We start from the raw sequence: 22,013 nt of genomic DNA, 5'->3' as shown, positions 1-22,013 counted from the left end.
TGCTCTCCAGTGCTTACCCTCCCTCCCTCATGGGCCATTCACTCCCCAGGTCAGCTGGGATCCCCCCCCTCCCCGGTCCACCCTGGCCATGTTTCCACATGCTGGGCATGAGGCCCCGACAACTGGCCATATCACCACGGTGAGCTCTGTAATCATCACCACTGCAGCCCAGCCCCACCTCTGTCCCGGCCGGACCCTCTCACACAGGCTGGTTCAGCCTCAGGGGGTGGTGGGCAGGGGAGCCTGGGGGTCACAAGAACATCCCTGCCTGCACGGGGTCTGGGACCTCTGCTCTGGCATCCGTGTCCGTGTGCCCTCAGAAAAGGAGGGGCTTGTCACTCCCTGCCCTGTCCCTCCCCCTCTGCTCTAGTCCTGGTCATGCTGTGGCCGCGGGAACCCACCACATCCTTGTGTGAGGTCCTTCTCACCCTGGACTCTACAGTTGTGATGTGTGTTCCTCTGTCTGTAGAAATTCCCAGAGAACTAATCAGGAGAGGAGGGAGCAAATGTTTGTCACACACCATGGGTGGCAGGAAGGTGTTCCTGAACAGAAATTGTGTGGGAAGCACCGGAAGGGAGGGGGCAGACCAGGCAGCTTCGAATGCCCCTTATGACTCCCCCAAATCCGGCACATTGTACCTCTCACCCCATGCCGGCCTTCAGAGCACCCAAGACCTCTCACATGACCTGGTGCAGGCTGACCTCACCTTTCTGGGCTCTCCCAGCACACACCACCATCCCCAGTCACACCTAATGTCCTGCTGCCATTTCCTGACTCACCTTTGAAGGCCTGATTCAATGTCTCCTCACCTGGAGGCCTCTTTGATCTGTCCTCCTGCCCCTAAGGCCACCTGGGAGAGTTGAGGCTCCCATGAAGCCTTGCGCATTTCTCACTGATCACACTGTGTCATTGGCACCTATTTATGCGCACGAGGTTTGAATGGGTTTCATGTGTAAGGTGCTTAGAACATTGCCAGGCGCACCGGAAGTGATGTATGGTGTTGGCTATTTTTAGCGCTATTATTATGTGTGTGTCCTTATCTCTCTCACTAAAAGCATCCTCCATTTATGGAGCACTTCCTGTGTGCCGGCAGACACTGTGCTTGATGCTATACATGTGTCATCTTATCATTATTCCCATTTTCAAGATGGGGAAACTGAGCCTGAAGACGTGCACCAGGCTGTCTGCCTCCCCAGCCCCAGCTGGGCTGTGGTGCCGTCCCTAACTGCGGAGACAGAGAGCACGGGAGTGAAGCATGGTTCTTCTGCAGAGACCTCGCACACCCATGGGTGGAGGCTTGCCAGGGTCAGAGAGGAGGCCCCCTGTGGCCTCAGCCCCTGGAGGGTATTGTGCCCACACCCAGCAGGATCACTACCGCGGTCCCTTCCCTCCCCTTCTTTTCTAATGAAGGGTTCCTCCCAGCTGCTGCCCCCTCTTTCCAGCCCGAGCAGCTGGGAGGCCAGGAAGGCTGGCCTCAGGAGAGGAGGCTCAGCTGCCACTTGGGGTGCCCAGAGAGGGGCCCAGCAGCCCCCGCCGTCAGAAGAAGGACCAAGTAGGAATCATGAAAACTATGTCTCACAAGGCGCCCAAAGGCATTTGCTTTCACACTTTGAAAACCAAAGATGCAAACTCCCCCTTGGATCCTGAGTGGGGGAATTATTGCTTGGAAGGAGTCCCAGGAAAACGGGGTGAGGTTAGTGGGGTGTGGACAGAAAGCCCCTCCAAATGCCCCCACCTCTTGGGCCCACTCTGCTCACAAAGCCCAGTCCAGATCCCAGCCCCACCCCAGGCCCATGCTGGGGAACAGCGTCTCATGGCAAAGTGGCCTCGAAGCCAAACCAAACACTCTGAGTGTTCCCAGGCTCCGCAGACGGCTGGCACCAAGGGCCGAGTGCGCTCGGAGCCGACAGGGCCCCTTGTGTGGGAAAAGGCCCTCTGTCTGGGTGGAAGGCAGAGCCCGATGTCCCCGTTTGCTGCGTGACTTTGGGCAGGTCCTGCCCTCTAGGCCTCAGCTTCCCCGTGTGTACAACGAAGGAGCGGGATCAGACCCTCGGACTTTAAAATGTTTTCTAGCAGCAGAAGCCAGAAGTGAGATCATAGGCAGAAGCCCAAGGTATAAAGCACAGGAAAGCAGGGCTGGTGCCTGAGACGTGTCAGCTGGCTGCCTCAAGTCTCATCTGTAGGGCTTCCTGGAGTAGGGCCCCAATCCTGGCACTAGAGGGTCTCTAAGAGCCATCAGGGCTGGGTCTGGGGAGTCTTGGAGCTGTGGCTTTCTTGCAATACAAAGGTGGTGGGTTCCTCAGAGGATTCCGAGGAGACGAAGTGGAGATGCAGCTGGGGGCACGAGGGCCCGGCTGACTGGTGGCCCTGCTGGCTGGGGTGGAGCTCGCGATGTGATCCGGCTGGAACTGTCTGGGCAGACCGGTCAGACGCAGGCAGAGGTCTAAAGTGACCGGCTTGCCCACAGCTCCCTGTCCTGGTACCTAAGGCCCACGCCAGCCTCCAGGCCTTTGGCCACATGGTCTTCTCTGCTGGGAATGCCTTCACGTTCCCCTCACTGGGTCACTTCGCCCCTCAGGGCCCCCAGCCCTCCAGCCCTCGCTGGCTGGATTCCTCGCCAGGCACAGGCAGAGTGGCCGTGACTCCAGGGCTCTTTCGGCTGCGCCACAGGGTCCGGCCATGACCCACGACTCTTCCTGCTCTATCCCCACCAGCACTGGACACGGGCTGGGCACCCTGCATGTAGCCAACTCGCTCCTGTTTAACGATGTGCTCACCCAGGGGCTCCTTTAAGCCTAATACGCACTGAAGGCCCAGGAGCCGCTTCCTGCTGGGAGATGGGGCGTGTGGCATCCTAGACCAGACTCTAAGAGTCAGCTACCAACACTGGGGACAGCTGTTACTGAGTGTCACCAGGGGTCTGAGGCCAGCTCACCGCTTTATAAGCACCATCTTTTTATTCTAAGCCTCCGAGCAAGTACGAGGAGGGGCTGGGGATTCTGCCTGAATTCATCTGTGCTTTTATCCACCGAGTGACCCTGCTCCCCATTTCTCCTGGGCGCATCGTCCTCTAATCAGACGAGGTCCTGGCCTCATGCAGAGATGCTGAGCACGCTGTAAGGTACCAGGAGAAAGCCTGGCTGTGCTGGGGGAAAGGTGAGCTGGAGAACCTCAGGGCAGGATGACAGGTCAGAGGGAGGCGTGCAGAGCCCTCCCAGGGGCCCAGGCGTAGGGGAAACGGTTCTCTTCCCCTCTGCGGGGGCTCGGGCCATCTGCTCAAACCTCTGGAGAAACCGAGGCCCAGGAGGCCAATGACCCCCTGTGCATGTGTGTCCTGCACCCCCGCCCGTGCATGGTGGCACCTACAGGCCTCTGCAGCCACCACATACAGACGCCCACCTCTGCACCTGGCTTCCGGCCATGCCCGGAGCCCGGGAAACGCTCTCTTCCCTGCACCTGCCCCCTCATGACTGTCCTTCCCGATGGCCCAGTGCTCTGCTCCCTTGTTTGTCCAACCCACTGGGGGACTGGGAGAACAACAGGGCTGGCATGACCCCCAGAGGTCAGTCAAGGCCCTAACTGTGCAAAAGGAGAAACCAAGGATTGTCACAGATCCGAGTGATTGGGGCAGTGCCCTGCACACAGCTAGCGTGGCAATGGTCTCCTCCCTGGCGTGCTCCCTGGTCACAGCCCTGCTGCCTGCTCCTGGCTCTCAGATGCGGGGGTTCCCTGAGACCACTCTGCCGCTGCTGCACAGCCATCTGCGGACACATGCCGGGTGCCTTTCACAGGTCCCCATAAATCATCCTGCCACGGGCTGCTGCTTCTCTAAACTTCCTTCGGTGTGTTTACATCTGGGGTAATGAGGGGCGAGGCGAGGCCAGCCTGCTCCAGGTGGCACTTCGGCCCTCTCCCCACTCTCTCCCCTCTTGTCTCACTCATGCATGCAGTCAACAAACCCTCAGCGAGGCCTCCGGTGACCCAGAGAAGTCCAGCCCAGCTCTGGTCCCCAGGGCCTCCCGGCCTAGAAACACAGCGAGCGACTGCCATCTGTGGAACTGTGCCAGGACAGGGGCACCCACGGGATACCCACGGTCGGCGGGGGGAGGCTATGGGATGCAGGAGAGGAGCACAGGGAACACGCTGTGGGGAGGATGGGGAGAAGGGAGGAGACGCTTGCCAGGCGAGGGCAGCAGGGGCGTCTGCGTGGTGCTGGACAAATGTGGCCCTCAGCATCAGACAGGCCTGATTCTGTAGGTTCTGACTCCATACCTGACTTGCTGCAAGATCTTGGGCAAGTTACCTGACCTCGCTGAGCCTCAGTTTCCTTCTTGGTCAAGTGAAGCCTACTTCCTGGACTCTTGACAGGGCTGGGGGATGTGAGGGATGTCAGTGGCTGGCACAGCAGGAGCTCAGCAAGTGTCCACTCACATCCACCCCCCGCAGAGAGAGAAGCAAGGACAAAGGTGGGGGTGGGCCGTGCATGGTCCACTGCAGGGCAGCACACAGCTTGGCCAAGACGGGGCCCAAGTATCCCGCAGGAGGAGGGCCAGCAGGTGAGGCGGGAAGGAGGCAAAGGCTCTGCACCCAGGCTGAGCAGCAGGAAGTTTACTTGGTGGGGCGGGCGAGGGAAACCACTGGGAATCTCAGGCTGAGGAGGGTAATGTGCTGGGACACTGCTAGGGGCCAGAGACCTGTTAGGGCCCCGCCGTAAGATCACAGGTGGAAGATGAGCTGGGAGAGGGGATGAGAACAGGGGATGGATCTGGTGGGATTTAGGGGGAAGCAAACGAGAAAACTCTGAACAGAATTAAAGTTCCAAGGAAAACAATATTGTCAGAAGGGCTACAAATGGGCCCCAGGTCTCCCTCCAGAGAGCTCTCCTCTGCTCCCTCTCGGAGAATCGGAAACTTGGGAATGCTAGGAGGATGGGTGGGGTGAGACCCAGGAGTGACAGAAGCTGTGCCCTGCACCTGGGCCCCTCTGGGACCTCAGGGCTGGCTTCCCTGCGACGCATAGAAACTTTCAACAAATAGGCTGCCGGTTGGTGGAAATTTCCTTCTCCAACCCAACCAGATGGAAGAAAGTTATCCAGCCACAGTTTACCTGTTGGGACTGAGAAGGGGTTCCCTCTTGCCAAAGAAAAGCTGTTTCCTTCTCCTGAAACCAGGTTCTGTGTTTCAGAGAGACGTGTTGTGAAAAGGAAACTGTTTGGAGTCATTTGCTGAAATTTACATTTCAGGCGTGGTTAGGGGCTGGGGGTCCGTGGCTGGAGCTGGCAGCCCAGCCTCCGGTCACCCTGTGGGCTGGACCCACTGCTGGCAGGGTCTGGTTGCCCAGCGGGTTGATCGGGGCCCTGGGGGAATGGCCTGATCGGAGTGCTTTATGGGCTGCCAGCGCTTCCCTGGCAGCCTGCGAGCCTCCCCAGGGCTGAGAAGTGGTTCTTGGTAACTCTGTGCCCTCACTCCCAGTGGGAAGGAAGCAGCCCATGCCGGGCACACGAGCCAACTGTGTCGAGGCCAATATAGCTACAGCAGTGCCTCCACCTTGGGCAGGCTGGGCCGGTGGGGCCTCTGCAGAAGCACGTTTCCCAGGAACCCAAGTTAGGCGCTTTGAAGCCAACACAGGCCCAAAGGAGGAATGGACTCTTACTTTACTTGCTGGAAGTCTTTTTAAGACAGCGCACACCCTGTACTTTAAGACAGTGGATTGGACTATGTCAACTTTTTGTCTATGACTCAGAGACCTGGCTGAGGGAAGGTCATGAAGGGGGTTCCTGTATGACCCTGGACAAGCCCCCATCCCGGGCCTTGGTTCACCATCTATAAATGCAGAGCTGGGTCCGCGTTTCCCAAAGCTGCTCAGAAGACTCCAGTACACATTCAGCACATGGCTTCCCAAGCCCCTGTGCCACACATTCCAATACACGAGGTCTGTGGTGGGGCCTGGGGTATTATTTAACAAGTATCCAAGGTGATTATTTCTGGGGATGCTGAGGAAAATCCCAGATGATGATTTTTAGGGTCCACGTGGAGACTCTGAGTCTCCGAGGGCCCAGTGCTGGATCACAATGTCCAGGGCAGGGCTACTGCAGTGGGCAGGACTCTGTCCTTCCCTGACAGTCACTCCCTGGATGCTCTGGTGATGCTGTTCACCAGATGTGGAGATTTCTGCCCAAAAGTGCAATCAAGGGAGACCGCTCTGTGCTGAGCCTGCAGGTGGAGGTTGGAAGACGGCATCTTGGTTACAGCAGGAGCTTTGGTGACAGACAGGCCAAGGGAGTGGTGCAGGCAGACACACAAGCAGAGGACAGACAGGTATCGGTACAGTAGGATGATTTCTGCACCTGCCCATCTCCAACAAGGTTTTATCACAAATCCCCCAGCCCCTCCCGAGACAGAGCCCACGCCATCATCTGCCATGTCTCTCTTGCACACAGGATACCTCTTGCAGCCTCCCTGCCAGCGTGTCGGCTGCTCAGGCCATCCAGGCCCAGAGAGCTCACAGCTTTCTGATTTGGCCGGCCTGTTCCATTTTCTCCTGCTTTCACCTTCTGGCCCATGGGACAAATGGGGTCCGCTTTGCACCCATCATGCATCCAAGAAAGCTAAGGGCAAAGCAGACTTTTGTCCACTGCGCCTGAAGGAAGCTTCTATTCCTTCACCTTTAAATGGAGAAAACTGGAAAGTCAGGTGTAAGCGCGCTCTACGAACCCCGAAGGATGAACGGGAGGATCCTCTGTGAACAGGGACAAGCCAGTTTCCGATCGAGTACCCACCTGCCACGCTTCCTTAGAGCCGGGCGTGCGGATAACAGAGTGTGTCTGGCCCTGGGAGGGTCTCAGGTAGGCTGACCAGACAGAGGCCCAGCTCCCGGTAGACCTGCCCCTCCCAGCTCACCTGTCCTCGATGCGGACCCAGAGGTCATTGAACTGCCGCGGCCGCTGGTGTTTGTTCTGCCTCTTGTGCCATTTCTTCTGCCGCCCAAACTCCTCCAGCTGGCTGAGGCTGTCGGGGAGCAGGAGGTGCGGGGACAGGGCTGGGTCCTCCTCCTCAGGCGGGGCCGTGGGGGCTGCCGAGGGGACCGCAGGGATGGCAGCAGCTGGGGTCGCTTGGGCGGGGCTCGCCGAGGTCCCCTCGGGTGGAGGTGCCGGGCTCCGGGCAACAGGGCTGGAAAGGGGCAACCGCACATGAGGCACGCGTGTTGGGGCGTGTCATTCAGGTGAGATGGGGCACGCGATTCAGTGGGAATGTTTTCACGGCAGGAGAAGATGCCAGGGGGCCCGGCTGAGGGTCACCCAGGAAAACCATCGCCTGGTGTTGCGAGATAGAGCTTTGGTTCGTTCTTTCATTTATTGATTCAGTAGATATTTATGGAGCATCTACCTGGCACCAGGAACTTTTTAGGTAATGGTGTTAGTAGTGATCAAAATAGACAAAGCCCCTACCCTCTTAGCGCTTACTTTCTGAAGCGGGAGACAGAGAGTAAGATGGGCTGGATGTCAGATGGTGATAACTGCTGAGGAGAAAAATGAAGCAGGGGCAGGAGGGAGAGCGTGGGCCGTGGGGGGAGGGGGTGTTGTTGGCAGGGAGGACAGTCTTGTCCCTGTTGGTGACATTTGAGCCCAGACTAGCAGGAGTGAGAGAGTGAGGCCTGGGCAGGTTTCTGGGAGCATATCTGATCTTGGTCAGGGTCTCGTTCATTCAACAAGCTCTGGCTGAGGGACTTGAGGCGAATTACCCAACTTCCTTGTGTTGTGCCTCAGTCTCCTGCTCTGGAAAATGGGGATATTACAGCTGGTACTTCCTAGCGGCATCACAATGATTTTGTGAGTTAAAACAGGCAAAGCACTCAGAACGGTGCCTGGCAAATAGCAGCTGAAACACTTCAGTAATTAACTTCCTTAAATATGAAATATTAACGTTGTTGCTGTGCCATTCGTCCAACCATCCACTCATGCATTCAACACTGGTCTCCTGAGCGCCTTTTCAGGGGAGGCAGGACAGTGTTGAGCTGGGTGGAACTCAAGGTGGAGGCAGACAGACACGGGTTCACATCCTGGCTCTGCACCTTCCAGGCTAGGTGACTAAGGGCAGGGACACAAGTGTCCAAGCAACAGCTGGCTATAAACGGAGTTAATACTACTCACTTCATAGGGTTGTCATGAGGATGCAAGAGACGAGGTCTTAACATAGTGCCTGGCACAGAACCGGCCTCTCTTTAATGTCACCCTCGAGCAAACGGAGCTGTCTGCAGCAGGCATTGACGTGCGATTAAGTGTGTGGCGTGGACCCCACATTCCATACAGCGGTGCGCAGACACCCCTCGGCCTGGGAACACCCTCTGCTCCTCTCCCTTTTATTCTTCCCTCTCTGTGGTCCAAACGGAATTCCTTCTGGGGACATCTGACCCTGAGGGAAGTTGGTCCTGGTCCCGAGAATTGTAAAGGCAAGCCGGCGCCCAAGGGAGGCTGTCCCCCGACTCCGCTCCCGCGGGCACGATGGGGTGAGGGGCTTCTCTCTCCTTGAAGGACAGAGGGCCATCAGCTCAGCCTGCCCTCCTCCAGCCCCCACGGCAACCCCAGATTCCCAGGGTCCAGGAGATGCCGCAGCTGCTGGGGAGATAATTCAAAACAGGCAGACAAAAAGACGGATCCAGGAAGCACCTGTGGCTGATGACGGCTTTTATTGTTGGGGCCTCCTCGGCATCCCCGCCCCCCTCACCCCACCCACAGGACTTCAGCCTGCACTCGGAGACTCCGGCTGAGAGCGGGGCCTGCGGGGAGTGGGGGGATACCTGTTCTAATGCCCGGACTCTGAGATGAATAGGAGCCGAGGCAGCCTCGCCGGCCTGCCCGCCCCCCGCCCCGTCCGGACCCACACAATGAGCTTTGAGGTGGAGGTCCTTAGGGCTGTGAGGAGGAGCTTGAGGAAGGCCTTGTCCCCGAGGCTACCTTGGGTCCCTCATCCCTCCAACTCACGCCTATCCTTGGCCCGGTACAAACTGATCTGTGCTGGGCTCCAATGGTCAGGAAGAGCGGTCTGGTCAGGCTGACTCAGAAGATGAGAAGAGGGAGGAGTCCAAGGTGAGAACGTTTATAAGTTCCTCCAGAAGTGCCACAGAGACGGGGGAGGGCATCAGCCTGGAGCTGGGAGACCAGAGGCCCAAGGCCCCAGGACTCATCTTTGCAGAGTGAAGAGCAAGGCTGCAGTCATTTCTGAGCCCTCCCACCCCTGAGCCCCACCCCCAGCTCCTGAGGCAGTACAGGTTGTGGTGAGGACCTTAGGAAGGCCCTAGAGCTAGACTGCCATTGACATGAGCTGTGTGTCCTTCTGCAAGTGGCTTCACCTCCCTGGGCCTCAGCTTCCTCAATTTTAAGGTGGGGATACTCATAGTTCCTGCCTCACGGGGTTGTTATGAGGATTTAATGAGTTAAAAGTGCTTAGAGCCCAACACACAGTGAACAGTCAATAAACATTAGCTATGATTATTCAAGCTTCTTTTGGACTCTGGATTTTATAACATCACGGACATGGGTCGAAATCACACTCTGGCCACCCCTGTGAGGAAGGTTCCTGCACTGGTTGGTGCACAAGTTGCATGGAAGCCCCAGGTTTCAGGGTTCTGTCGTTGTCTTCTAGGGCTGCCCAGCACATGCTGACGCCTCTTCGTGCCCGGCCTGGTGCTGGCACTGTGGGCCACAGGTGAACCCAGCTGGCCTCTGCCCTCAGGCAGCTTCCAGTCTGAGGGGGACAGAAAACCCACAAAGGAAGAGAGGCTGGCCACTGTATGTGCTATACGGCTCTCTGGGCGGAGCGAGTGCGCCCTGGCAAGAAAGTCAGGTGAGGGAATTGCTTCCAAGAGGCAGCAATGAGAAGGTGCGGTCAGAGGAAGGTGAGGACCAGGTGTGGGCAGGGCTGGGACACAGGGAAGAGGCCTGGCCAGGGCTCATCCTAAACATGGCCCCATCTCGATTCAGGGCCTGGGCATCCACCAGGTCCTCTAGGCAGCAACCCGGGAGCCCTACAGAGTCTGTGCTCCCCACCGATCGCCAGTCTCTAAATCTTGAACATCTCTCGAAACTTAACGCTCCTCCCATTCCCACCTTCACTGCTTTCCCACCGCCCTGACCTCCTGCCACTATTGCACACCAACCTCCTTCCCGGTCTCCCCACCTCCAGCCTAGCCCCCACTCTTGGGTGCCTGGCGAACGCCAGTCCCTAGGAGGCCCCATCTCACCAGAGGCTCCTTCAAGACTCTGCCCTGCAGGCCTGAGCGGGAAGGCAGGGTGCAGCCTGCCATACAGCACGTGGTCAGCAGGGCCCGTGGACCAGCAGCAGTGGGCCAGCAAGTCCCACGCCCCCAGATGCCCCAGCTGCTTACCTGTGGATGGTCTGTCCCGCGGGCGTGTGCTCCACCTCCAGCCCTGCCTGCCGAAGGACATCGATGACTGTGTTGTTCCCCAGAAAGTGACCTGGAACACAAGAGACAAAGTGGGCTCAGCCACATAGCAGGTCATCAGCAACTGGGGACAGCCTCAGGCCAACGACCTACACCAAAGGCAAGGGCCAGCCTCCCTGAAAGGCAGTATGGTGTAGCTGGAAGATGGGCCGGTGCCACCCTGCCTGGGTCCAAATCCTGGCTCTGCTGCTCATTGGTTGTACCATGCTGTGCCTCAGTTTTCCCATCTGTAAAGTGGGAACGATTGCATTAGCAGTCTCTAGGGCTGTTGTGAGGACTCCGGGAACAGTGGCTGGCATGCAGCAAAGGCTCACAGTGTTTATTTACTGTTGCATCACTGTGCCCCACACCATCAAGCTGACCCCAGCCCTGGACTGTCCAGGCAGGGACAACCTCCAGTAGTCAGACAAGGTCCAGGTCTGAGGTCTATGGCTCATCTTTGTCAGTTCCACCAGCAACCTGAGGCTCCCTGCCTTAGCATGGGAATGGGGTTCTGTGTGGGCACGTCTATCTCCTCACCGGGCTCCATGGGGCAGAGGCCGCATGGCTACCGCCCCCCACGTGCTCAGTATGTGTTGGCTGGATCTGAGACTTTGAAGATTCATTTGTTCACCATCTATCCAACATTTATGGATCACACACTCGACCCAGGCCCTGGGGCGGGCCCTGAGGACTGAATGAGGTGTAAGATTCTGGGGAAGGAGTAATAGAACCCTGTGTGGGACGCAGAGGGGGCTGGTCTCCATCTCACTCTCCACCCACTAACCATTCATTCAACAGACATTTATGATGCGTTTGCTCTGCGGCCAGCCCTGGGCTAGACACTGAGAATATAGAAATGAATCATTTGGTCCACAGCCGCAGATGAGACCAGGCACGGCCCTCTGGCTGGCTGCAGGCTCGAGGTCTGAGAACACGGCGGAGGCTCTCCCAGGCTTCGGTTAGGGAGACTCCTCGCAAGGCCAGTCGCTGTTGGGAGTCAGCCCCGGGCAAGCCCCTCCTCCTCGCTGGGCCTCAGTCTCCCCACTCGTTCAATGTGGGCAGAGTGGTGGTGGCCCCTGCACCCTCCCAGCCCGTGTCCTTTCCTGCAGCCCCACTCCCACGGGCAGTTCGCTCCCCTCCTGCTCACCATTCATCCCAGAACCTGGGGGGAAATTCCTGCACTATTATTCTAATTGCCTGTGACGGGTGGTGACAGGTGGGAAGCTGGAAGGTCAGCATGCTGACAGCCCCAGGGAGGTGTGAGGAACACAGGAGGTGGAAGAGCTTTTGGGGAGTGGAGAGGCTCCGGCGCAGAGGAAGTGAGGCTGGGAGTGCACAGCGGCTGGAACAGGGGGGCGAACCCCACAGCCCGCTGCCACCCAGCCCTGCGCACCTCTGGGCTGGTTTCAAGACTCCCCAACAAGTCCCCCACCCAACAGTGTCTCTCTCGGTGGCCTGCCACAGACCCTGAAATCCCACCTCTGGATCACTGCAAAAAAAATCACAGGTCTGGGAACGGGAGACTTGGACCAGAACCCACCACACTGGCTCTGGGACCTTGGGCAAACCCATTACGCCTGTATGCTCTCGGTGTCTCTCTGTGTACAGGGAGGGATTGGGCTGCGCCATGGGCTCCCCTCGTTTTCACATTCATGGGGAAGGCATTAGTTTGACTCCAGAGACCCCTATGAAATTGTACTCTCCCTCCCTCCCTCCCTCCTCCTCTCCCTCCTTTTCTCTACCTATTTATTGCATTTATCTGACGAACACTGATTGAGTGCATATCCAGTGCTGGATGGTGATGAACAGGTAGGGGCTTGTTCTAGGCACTCAGGGTCTTGAGAATCAAGGTCTTTTGATCCAGGGTAAGTACTATGCCGAGGGAAGCACACAAGGTGGTGAGCGTGCACAGGAGGCCTCTAATCTAACCTGGGGGGCAGGGTAGACTTCCTGGAGGAGGCATCCCTAGCTGAGGGATGGGATCAGAGTTAACTAGGTGAGGATGAGAGTGGGGTGGCACAGGGTGGGGCGGGGCGTGTTCCAGGTAGGGGGAACAGCATGTGCAAAGACTGTGAGGTCAGTGAGGCTCACCTGGGAAGCCAGCTGCAGAAGACACACGGACAACGCCCTCGCAGCTCTGGCCCTGACCCAGTGCCGTAGAGGACGGAAGACCCAGGCTTCTGCCAAGGCTCTGAGTCTCCCGTACGTGATCCTGAGCAATCAGCTGCCCTGCTGTCAGCCTCAGTTTCCCTGTGTGTCAAATGGGCCTGGATCCCTGTGGCTGCCTCCTTGGGGAGGCTGTAAAGTCCTAATGAGGCAGGAGGAGTGAACGTCCTTTGGAAAAGCCCAGCGTGCACGCTTGAGTGAGGGGCTGAGCCATCCCTGGCTGTGGCCACGGGGTCGACCCCACTCTTGCCTGACCCCCGAACGTGATCAGGCTGGAACTGGGCGTGGTGGCCCCAGCGCACAGGCTGCAGGAACTCCCTGCCCACAGCTCTTGGAATGCACTCCTGGCAGCAAAGCAATTCCTTCCCTGCCTCCATGGAGACCCATTTAAAGACAGGGGCCTCCAGGCCCAGCAGTGGTCTGCGCAGAAGATTTCAAGAGCCGTAGGGAAAACAGGCCACCTCAGGCTATACCGGAGTAGCACGAATATTTACTGATGGCTGTGTGGCCGCTCTAATAGGAGCATTCCTGGAGCTGGCAGAGGGGGCATTCAGAGGAGCCCAAGCCTTACAAGATGCTGGCCGGACCCTGAGCACTGCCTGGCAACGTTTCAGTGTCTGGTCTGCACCCTGCCCGTTCCCTCAACCTCAGTGGTTCCAGGCCCTTACTGTGTATTTTAGGACCCTAAACAGAAGACTTTAGATACTTGGAGAAATGAGAAGCAATCAGCAATGATTTTTCCAAATTCCTATCCCCTCCTTCTCTGAGCCACACTGGCCTTCACCTCCTTCCCTCCAGGGTGGGGAGGTGTCCGCCCCCTGCCACGGGCAGCTCCTGCAGGAGGCCCCTCCCACGGGGTTCCTGCCCCAGGACTGTCCAGAGCAAGCCCTCACTCCCGAGACCAGGTTCCCATCGCGACCCCCTCTTTGCCCTCTTTGGGGCTTGTTTTTCTCAGGACCCCATGATACCACAATTTCTGTCCTGTTTTCTTCGTACTCCTCTCACTGCTCCCTCTCTGTCCTCCTCGTAGGTTCCTCTTTCCCTTGCCCGATAAATGTGGGTGTCCCTGGGAGCCCTTTCCACAGCCTTCTTTTCTTCTCACTCTATTCACATTCCGTGAAATGCGAATCCATCCATTCATATGGTTTCAGTTACCACTCTGGACCTGCTGCCCTAGCCCAGACCCATTTGTCCAGCGGCCTCCTGGGCATCTCCACCCGACATCCTCCAGAGCCCCCCCTCCCCTCCTGGATGTGTCTCAGCTGAGTTCCACTATCCAAGTCAGATGGGCCCGTCTTCACTCTTCCTTCTCTCTCCTCATCCTCATCCATTCGGTCACCAGAATACCCAGGATTTTACCTCCTAACCATGCTCGACCCTGGCCCAGGTCATCATCACCTTCCACCTGAATCACTGCAGACAGCATCCGCCTTGCTCTCTCCGGTTCACCCTCTTCACCATGGCTGGAATGAGCTCCCCACACCCCGGAGCTGCCTCTGTCAGAATGTGTCCCCAACAAGCCACTTGAGGGGAGACCAAGAGCTTTTCGAGGGCAGGGGCCACGCCTGATCCATCTTTGTCCCCAGGGCTGAGATCAAGTCTGGCACAGGGTGGTGGCTTCATGAATGTTTGTTGAATGAATGAATGACAGAATCTGTCACTCCCTCTCCTTTCCATGATCTCATCTTATCCCCAGGAGACCTGAGCTTGAGGATCCCTTCCCCTCATAGCCGTGGCCCAACCCCTTGGTGATGCTCCTGCAGATCCCACCAATCCCAGGAGCCTGGCTGTCAGAGCAGCCCCGGAGTCAGGGCCCAGTGCATGCCGTCCCCAGGGGCTGGCAGACAGGGCTTGGGCTTGCCTCCAAGGTCACAAATCCCGAAAAAGGCACCACATCCATCCTGGAACCTGCAGGGAAGGTGTGGAAAGTTTCCAAAGGGGCCCCTCGGTGTCAGAGCTTAGCCGGCATGGCTTGCCCAGGCTCCCGGCTTCTCCTGGCCACTGCTCAGCAGCTCCTTCCAGCACTGACGGCTGCTCTCTGGCCAGCTCTCTGCAGGAAGGAACGTCCCATTTCATCTGCTGAGGCCGTGTGGACCAGGAGACGAGGGAAGAGAGGGAGGACAGTGGGGGCGGGGCACACAGAGCCACAGAGTGGGAGAGAGGGACACACGGAGAGAGGCAGAGAAAGGAGAGATGCTCAGAGACAGATAGGGAGGGGGAGAGAGCTCCAGAACACAGGGAGACAGAGAGAAGAAAGAAGAGAGGAGGTGACAGGGGCTGGGAGACAGGCTGCAACAGACACAGAGACACAGAGACAACAGTAAAGAGAGAAGGAAAAGGAGAGATGTCGGTACAGAGAGAAAGAGATACAAGGAGACAGAGACAGAGAGGGAAGGAGAGGAGGGAGAAAGAGGAGAGAGGAGAAAGAGAACCCAGAAACAGAAACAAAGGGCACGGAGGAGAGGAGGGAGAAAGAGGAGAGAGGAGAAAGAGAACCCAGAAACAGAAACAAAGGGCACGGAGGAGAGATCCATACACCAAAGACACCGAGGAAGCCTTCCTGGAAGAAGGGCCCAGAAAGGGTGGATTCAAGCAGATATATGGGGGGGGGGGGGGTGGGGAGTTGGGAAACAGGCAAGGGGAGGAGCAAGGGCCTGGATGAGGATTATAGGTTTGACAAATTGTAAGGCTGGTTTGGTGATTGTGTCCCCTGACCATGCAAGCCGGAGTGCCACTTAAGGGACATCATATACAGGCAGGGAAGGTGTCCTGCTCTGAGTGGGCAGAGGCCCATGATGTTTTAGTGCAGAGACAAAGGCTCCCCTTCTTCCAGGCACAAGCAGGCCTGTGCTAGGGCACAAGGCTCAGTGAGCAGAGCATAGGCTGGGTCTAGTCCCTACCCATCAGCTGGGCATAGTCCAACAGCCCCCATTTACCCTCCGACATGAAAGGCAGGGTAGGACAGAGCTAAGAATCCTGTCCTGAGGTTAGGACAGAAAACCCGGCTCGACAGCCAACCAGCTGTGTGACCTCAGGCAGCCTCCTTTCCCTCTCTGTCTCAGTTTCCCTACAAAGGTCTCATGGGTCCTCCCACCTCTATGATTCCATCATGTGATGACCTGAAGGCAAACTCCTCCTCAGTGAGTCTCCTGGGCACAAGATGCTTTTCAAATATTATTTCATTTCATCTTCACAGCAGCATTTCCAGGTACTCCCAGTTTACAGATGAGGGAACTGGAGCTCAGCGAGAGGACGGGACTTGCTCAAGGTCACACAGCCGGTAAAAGGCAAAGCTTGGGCTTCCATCCAGAGATGTCCTAGTTGGCTGCATGGCCAGTACATCTACTCTGAAGTACTGGCGGCTGCAAGGGATCCTGAGCTCACGTTTTGGGGGCGGCGAATCGTCAGAAACATGTGTCCCCTCCAGGTTTCACCAGATCAGAGAGGAAAGTGTGTGAGTATTCAGCTTGAAGAATATGCCAATTAACAGGGCAATTTCCAGACAGCATTGGGGGGCTTGGTGGAGGGGAGGAGGGGAGAACCAGATGTTCCCACAAAAGCTCCAAAGTAACACGGGCTCCCCTCGGCCAGCACACATGTTTTCTCTCCAGTGAGTCCAGTGGGTTTCCAGTTTTCTCTTCCTGGAAGAGGGAGTCCAAGCCCATATTTATGCTCCGTCTGAAATTAATGCAAGGGGAACTTTCAAGTGTTACTCTCGCTGCCAGGATCAGCCGCCAGGTATCAAGCAACAGCGGTGTTTGTTTACCCAAGGAAGTGTGACAGGACAGCTAGACAGATGGACCTGGGGGTGGATGGACAATTGGGGGTACCTCGGGGCTTCAAACCTTCCAAGGAGGGTCCGTCTGGGAAACTGGCAGGGCAGAACTTTCTTTCTCCTGCTCTGCCGGCCAGGCAGGGCTGGACTGGAGCCTTTTCAGTTCAGCAAGGACTGAGATGATGTCTCCCCTGTACCCAGTTTTGTGCCAGGAGCTGAGACACATGGTCCCCACCCTGGAGGACATCACAGGGTGGAGGCGAGACGGGCACGCAAACAATTACAGGGCAGTGTGAGCTATGCAGTGAGGGAGGGACGCCGGGGCTACGGGGCTGAAGAGGAAGGGGCAGGACACAGACTAGGGGGTCAGCCTCCCCCTTGGGCCCTGCCCTTGTCCCACAATGAGGACATAAGCCCTGGGGGTTTTGGGGAACCTGTACCCTAAAGGCCTGGAGCCGCACAGCCTCCTCCACAAGCCTTCACTGGGACCTCCTACATGTCAGGCACGTGCCAAGCCCTGGGGACCCTGAGATAGGTCAGACGTGGGGCCTTTCCCTCCTGGGGTCTGACACCACCCCAGACTCGGGCAGTGACTGCGCAGAGTGATTGGAGGTCAGCACGAGGCACTGCGGGGAGAGCCCTGGAGACGGAGCCTGTGATGGGTTCTGTGACCTGCAGGGGGCAGCGCCCGGCGCAGGGCTCGCTGCGGTCATGGTTACCGCTCTATAAATCCAGAGGCTCCTTTCCTGGAATGTCAGCCCCCAGCACCCAGGAGAGCCCCCTGTTGGCCAACCACGCGGGCAGGGACGGGGCCCAGCGCCCTGAGCCTCACCGTCCCTTGGAGCTGAGACCGGCCGTGGGGGTCTCCCTGCAGGGTCCCAGCTGGGTCCTCAGAGGCCACCGAGCACTTCTGCCCCATCCCCTGGGGGGAGTCCTGTTCTTGGAGGACCGTGGGCTCTGAAATAATACTGACGACGCAAGAGCTCACGTGCACCAGGCCTGAGCTGCACATGTGCTGCCCACTGACGCCAGGCTCCTCTTAGAGGGACTCTGAGGGCCGAGAGAAGCCAAGTACCTGGTCTGCCCAGGCTCCTTCCTACGAGGACAGGTGCTGAGCTTCTCACGCGGGCAGTCAGGCTCCGAAGCCCATGCCCTTCACCTAGGACACTCTCTCCTCCCCCTGCCTTCCCCACATGCCCAGCAAGAGTGCTGAGCCCTTAGCTGACATTCCGGATGCCCTGGCTCACAGACAGAGGTCCAAGCTGGTCCAGAGGGCAGGGCTGGCTCCAGTTAGGGACAAGCTAGCAGATGGGATGTTCCTCTGGCTGGCTGGATGCTCTGGGCTGAAACAGGAAGGGTGACTCTGGCCAAGGATCTCAGCCTGGAGCAGGCGTGCCAGCTGCCAGATGTGTACATGGTGGGGTGGCAGGGCCCTTTGAAACACCGTCGGAAAACTCTGAAACACTTCTGGACGCTGTGGCCTCATGTTCCAAAGTGGGAGAATGGCAGGCCATGGGCATTTGCCCAGGAGGAGAGAAAGTGGCTGGGCGTGTGCTATTTGCTGGGTCCCTCGTTTCTAAGGTTACCAGGGCCCTACATGGGCTGTGGCTGCTCTTCTGTGCTCAGCCATGAGCTCTGAGGAGTTTTTGTTCCTGAGGCCCCCGAGTGGAGAACCAGGGGGGGAAGGAGGTGGCTGGGGTCTTGCCCTGAGGACTGTGGGGATGAGGAGAGGAATTGGAAGGCAGCTGGACATGCATCAGGGAAATTTCAACCAACCAGTTCTCACCTCCTCCAGGAAGCCTTCTCTGACTTACCCTCCCCTTCCTAGACTAGGAGATGACAAATGTGCTCAGCATGAGCAGAGCTGTGATAGGGAAATCCTGTGGGACTATGGGATCCCAGAGAAGAGGTCACAGAAGGCCCAGGCAGGAGAGGGGAAGGTCATTCTCAGGAGAACAGAGGACCCAAGTAGCAGCTGGATGGCTTTTTAGGGAGACGGGCATCAGAAAGAATGGCCTAATCAGTGTTGACCATTGTTCCACTCCAGTTCTAAGATTCTCTCACTTCTCATCTCCACCTTGATTTACCCATCTGCCAAATGGAATAATAAATACCATCCTGTCTCCCTCCAGGAGGCACTGAGGACATGAAAGCCACATAAGCTGATGGATATGGGTGTTCTTCAAGCAGGATGGTGCCCACTCTCCAAGGAGCAATTGCTGCTGTTTTTAATTTTTAAATGTGACTGGTGTTCTGTGTGTCGGGCTTCTATCTCGCCCTTCTCTCAAGCCCGGGTCTTCACCATGAGTCGACTTCTGTGTCCCAGCCCCACAGGTGTGTTCCTGATTATGGGCCTGTGGCACTTCAGCTGGGGCTCAAGAGAGGCTGGCGCGGCCTGGAGGCTGGGCGTGCTGGATGTGCAGGTGCTCGGGGTAACGGCTACAGCACCTCTGTCTCCGATGCTCACACAGCCTGGCTTTGAACTCTTCAAATCCTGCTTTATGCTTGGACTTCTGCTTCCTGTGGGTGGGTGGTGTGGGGCACAGGTGGCAGTAGTCCTATGTGGAGGAATTTCCAGGCCCTAGAAGGCTCTTAGCTCCATACTCCTCCCAAGGAATCCAAGAGAGACTGAAGCAAACTCTGCTAGAGGGTTAGAATTCTATGATGATGGAAGGCTGGGATATCAGAACCACAGTCTTAGAACAACAGACTGTTAGGGTCAAAGGACTTTGTAAGGTCAGAAGTTAGAATTATATTCAGGCTGTAGCACACTGGGGTTACAGAATATACCAGTGGCTCTCAGAGTTCAGAATGAATGGGCCCTGCAGGTTAACTGGTCTACCCTGGAGTCTGGCTTGTGTCTCCAACCCAGCTCAGCCAGCCCCCACATTATGCATTCTGTTCCAGATTTCAGGATGGCTGCACAAGTGAACACAACCTGAGAAGGCCCCAGTTCCCTAGAGCTAGGGACGAAACTGTAATTTTCTTCTAGTGCCTGGGACTGAGACCCCCTCTCCCTCAACCCCAGAGGCCTGAGGCCCAAGAGATACCATGTGACTGAATGGAATGAACTTGTTTCTGGGTGATTTGGTCTAGTATGTCTTTATAGAACATCTTCTGGGTGTTGGCAATTCTGCGGAGATATGGGCCCTGCCCTGGAGTAGTTCACAATCAGTGGGATGCTTATTGAGCAGGGGGTGCTAGGATGAAATCAGGAAAAGGCCTGGAGTGTAGATGCATCTACCTTTACACCCTAGATGTCCAGTGTTGCTGTAGAAAATCTTACAAGCTGTGATTTGGGACCATTGCAGGTTCACAGGCCCTCAATCACCAATCAGCATGGTCTATGTTCCCAGCAATCAGAGCAGATATGGGGCAGGCATGTGGCCTAATCCAGGTCCACAGCAGACACCACTAATCAATCAGACCTCTTCTCTGCTGAGCTTCAATATGGTCTTGTCATCCTTCATATACCACACTCCAGGCAACCATACCAATCAATCACAGTTGGCTCAGGATATGAAATTCATTTAACTTCCTGTCAATGTCAGTTCTTGTGGCCAATCTCTCTTACATTTATGTCAAATGTTCTCCTGTCTTCAAACCAAGAACAAGCTCCCAGCCCCCTCTTTCTCTGCACATGACTTCAACTTCTACTTTACAGAGTGGAGCTCTGATTAGAGGCCATCAGGTCACCTTTCCACCACCAAATTACCTTCCTGCCAGCCTTCTCCCTTCTCCAATTATAGGTGAGGAAGTGCCCTTTTCTATACAAGGCCATATCCTCTACCTGAGCTCTGGCCCCCACCTTTCCTGCCTTCTTGGAAACTTGGGCTAGTCATTTTTCCCAATTTCTCTCCTGTATCATTGGCCTCACCCCTCCTATTGTACGCTTTTCATCATGTTTTAGGCTTGCTCGATTCTCTCCTATCTGAAGAGAAGGCGGGTGGGTGGGAGAAACAATACAGTTACCAACTTTTAATTTTGCCAAATAAGGGCTTTGAAAGCCCTGTTTGTCTCATATCACCACTATTTTCTTTTTAAAGCAAAAGATGTTTAACTTCAAACACAGTAGAAAGAAGATAATTTCAGAATATAAGCCTGTAAAGTTAATACACTTCATTAATAAAAAATTCACCATCTTGTACTTATTTTTCTCAGTTATTTGTAGGCCAGAGGAAATCCGAGGACACACTTAAGATCTCTGAGGACACTTAGGCTCAGCTTGTCAAACTGCATGGGCCTGTCAGTCGGGAATCAGCCCTCCCCGAACCCTGGGCTGGTGCACCCCTCCATGGCAGTGGCCTGGCTCCTTCCAGAACATCCAGGTTTGCACACTGGCCACAGTCACCTCCCAAGGAGGCGGGGCTTCCATCTGGGTCCCCAGCTGTCACCCAGGCCTGCTCAGAGTTGTCACACATGTCCACACCCCAACTGCCCTGGAACCTGCTGAATAACTTCCAGAAGAGGTCAAACAGCTCCTGAATACAGAAGCATCACAAACGCTAAGGAGAGTACTCTTCTGTGGGATGTACCAGCTAAAAAGACACTCTCCTACAAAATCGTCAACCTTTCTGGAAGTATACATCAAGGGCACCATGTACGGGGGGAAATGGCCAGGACTAGGACCCAAGAGGCCAGGATTCAAGTTGAAGGTCTGCCTGCAAGGCCTTGAGGAAGCCATTCATCTGCTCTGGGCCTTAGTTTTCATCTGCAAAATGAGTATAATAACCGCCTTCTCGTGGGCTTATTGTGAAGATCAGAGGTAATGTAATCTAAGAGCCTGGAATGGTGGCTGGCCCACAGGAGGGTCTCTATGATAAGGATCCCTCCACCACGGTAGAGAGTGTAATGCTATTATCTAAAGTACATCTAGCACAGTCTGATGAGGCAGGTGTATTATTCCCATTTTACAGATGAGAGACTGAGGTCCTTGGAGGTGAAATGGCTTTCCCAAGCTCTCTTAATTAACAGTGATGGATCCCGGCTTTATACCCAGGCATCCTGACTCCAAAGCTCTGACCCTTTGCATCAAATCTCCCTGTAGAGCAGAACAGAGGAGGGGCCGGTCGGCCTGCAGCACTGGGAATCCCAGTCTGTGCTGTGGACTCTCAGGAAGGGGTTCTGGAGCAGGGGTGGGCTGGGAAGGATCTGGATAGGCACAGGGGGTGGCCAGGCAGGTGGAGGGTCTTTCTCTCCCTCACCCTAGCGAGCCTGAGGCTGGTCTCAGGCTGGTCTGCTGTAAAATGGCAGAACCTCAGGCTATAGAATGACAGGATGGGCAAGGCCAGGCTGTGGGTGGCCAGGCGTCTTATAATCATATTTCTGTGTCCTAAGCTATTTCCCAGAGACATTCATGAAACTGGATCTGAGAAACTGTTGCACGAACAGACACCCTCTGGGGAATGGCAAGGTGTATTTCCAGGGGCACAGACCCTCCCTCCCTCCCACAGCACCTTCTTTGAGGGCCGGACAGGAGATGGGCAACGAGTCAGGCTGACTCAGGTGCCCAGTGCTCGGGGGTCTGGGACGGCCTGAGTTGGAAAAGGCACCCAGGTGGGAACGTGTGCCATGGAGCCGGTGTGTCTGTAGGTCGCATGCTGCCGAAGAGCGCTGGGTGTGTCCCTG

The 22,013-nt window shown here is 56.4% G+C and overlaps 1 protein-coding gene across 3 annotated transcripts in view; it reads right to left on the bottom strand.

The window, feature by feature from the left end:
- TRABD2B (TraB domain containing 2B) overlaps nt 1–22,013 on the bottom strand; it is a 220,589-nt gene that overhangs the window by 7,007 nt on the left and 191,569 nt on the right. For 2 of the 3 annotated variants that reach the window (XM_082433323.1, XM_082433322.1), the window contains 2 exons: nt 10,385–10,475; nt 6,901–7,170 (listed from right to left, as the gene is read on the bottom strand). In XM_082433323.1, coding sequence (XP_082289449.1) covers nt 6,901–7,170; nt 10,385–10,475 — 361 coding nt within the window. Of the gene's footprint in view, nt 1–6,900; nt 7,171–9,613; nt 9,745–10,384; nt 10,476–22,013 lie in introns of those variants that run through there. The other variant, XM_082433324.1, reaches the window with a different exon arrangement.

This window comes from Balaenoptera physalus (genome assembly GCF_965194825.1).
Source record: "Balaenoptera physalus genome assembly, chromosome: 1".
Classification (NCBI taxonomy): Eukaryota; Metazoa; Chordata; class Mammalia; order Artiodactyla; family Balaenopteridae; genus Balaenoptera; species Balaenoptera physalus.
Note: the sequence above shows the minus strand (reverse complement) of the source record. Positions and strands in the feature narration are given on the sequence as shown.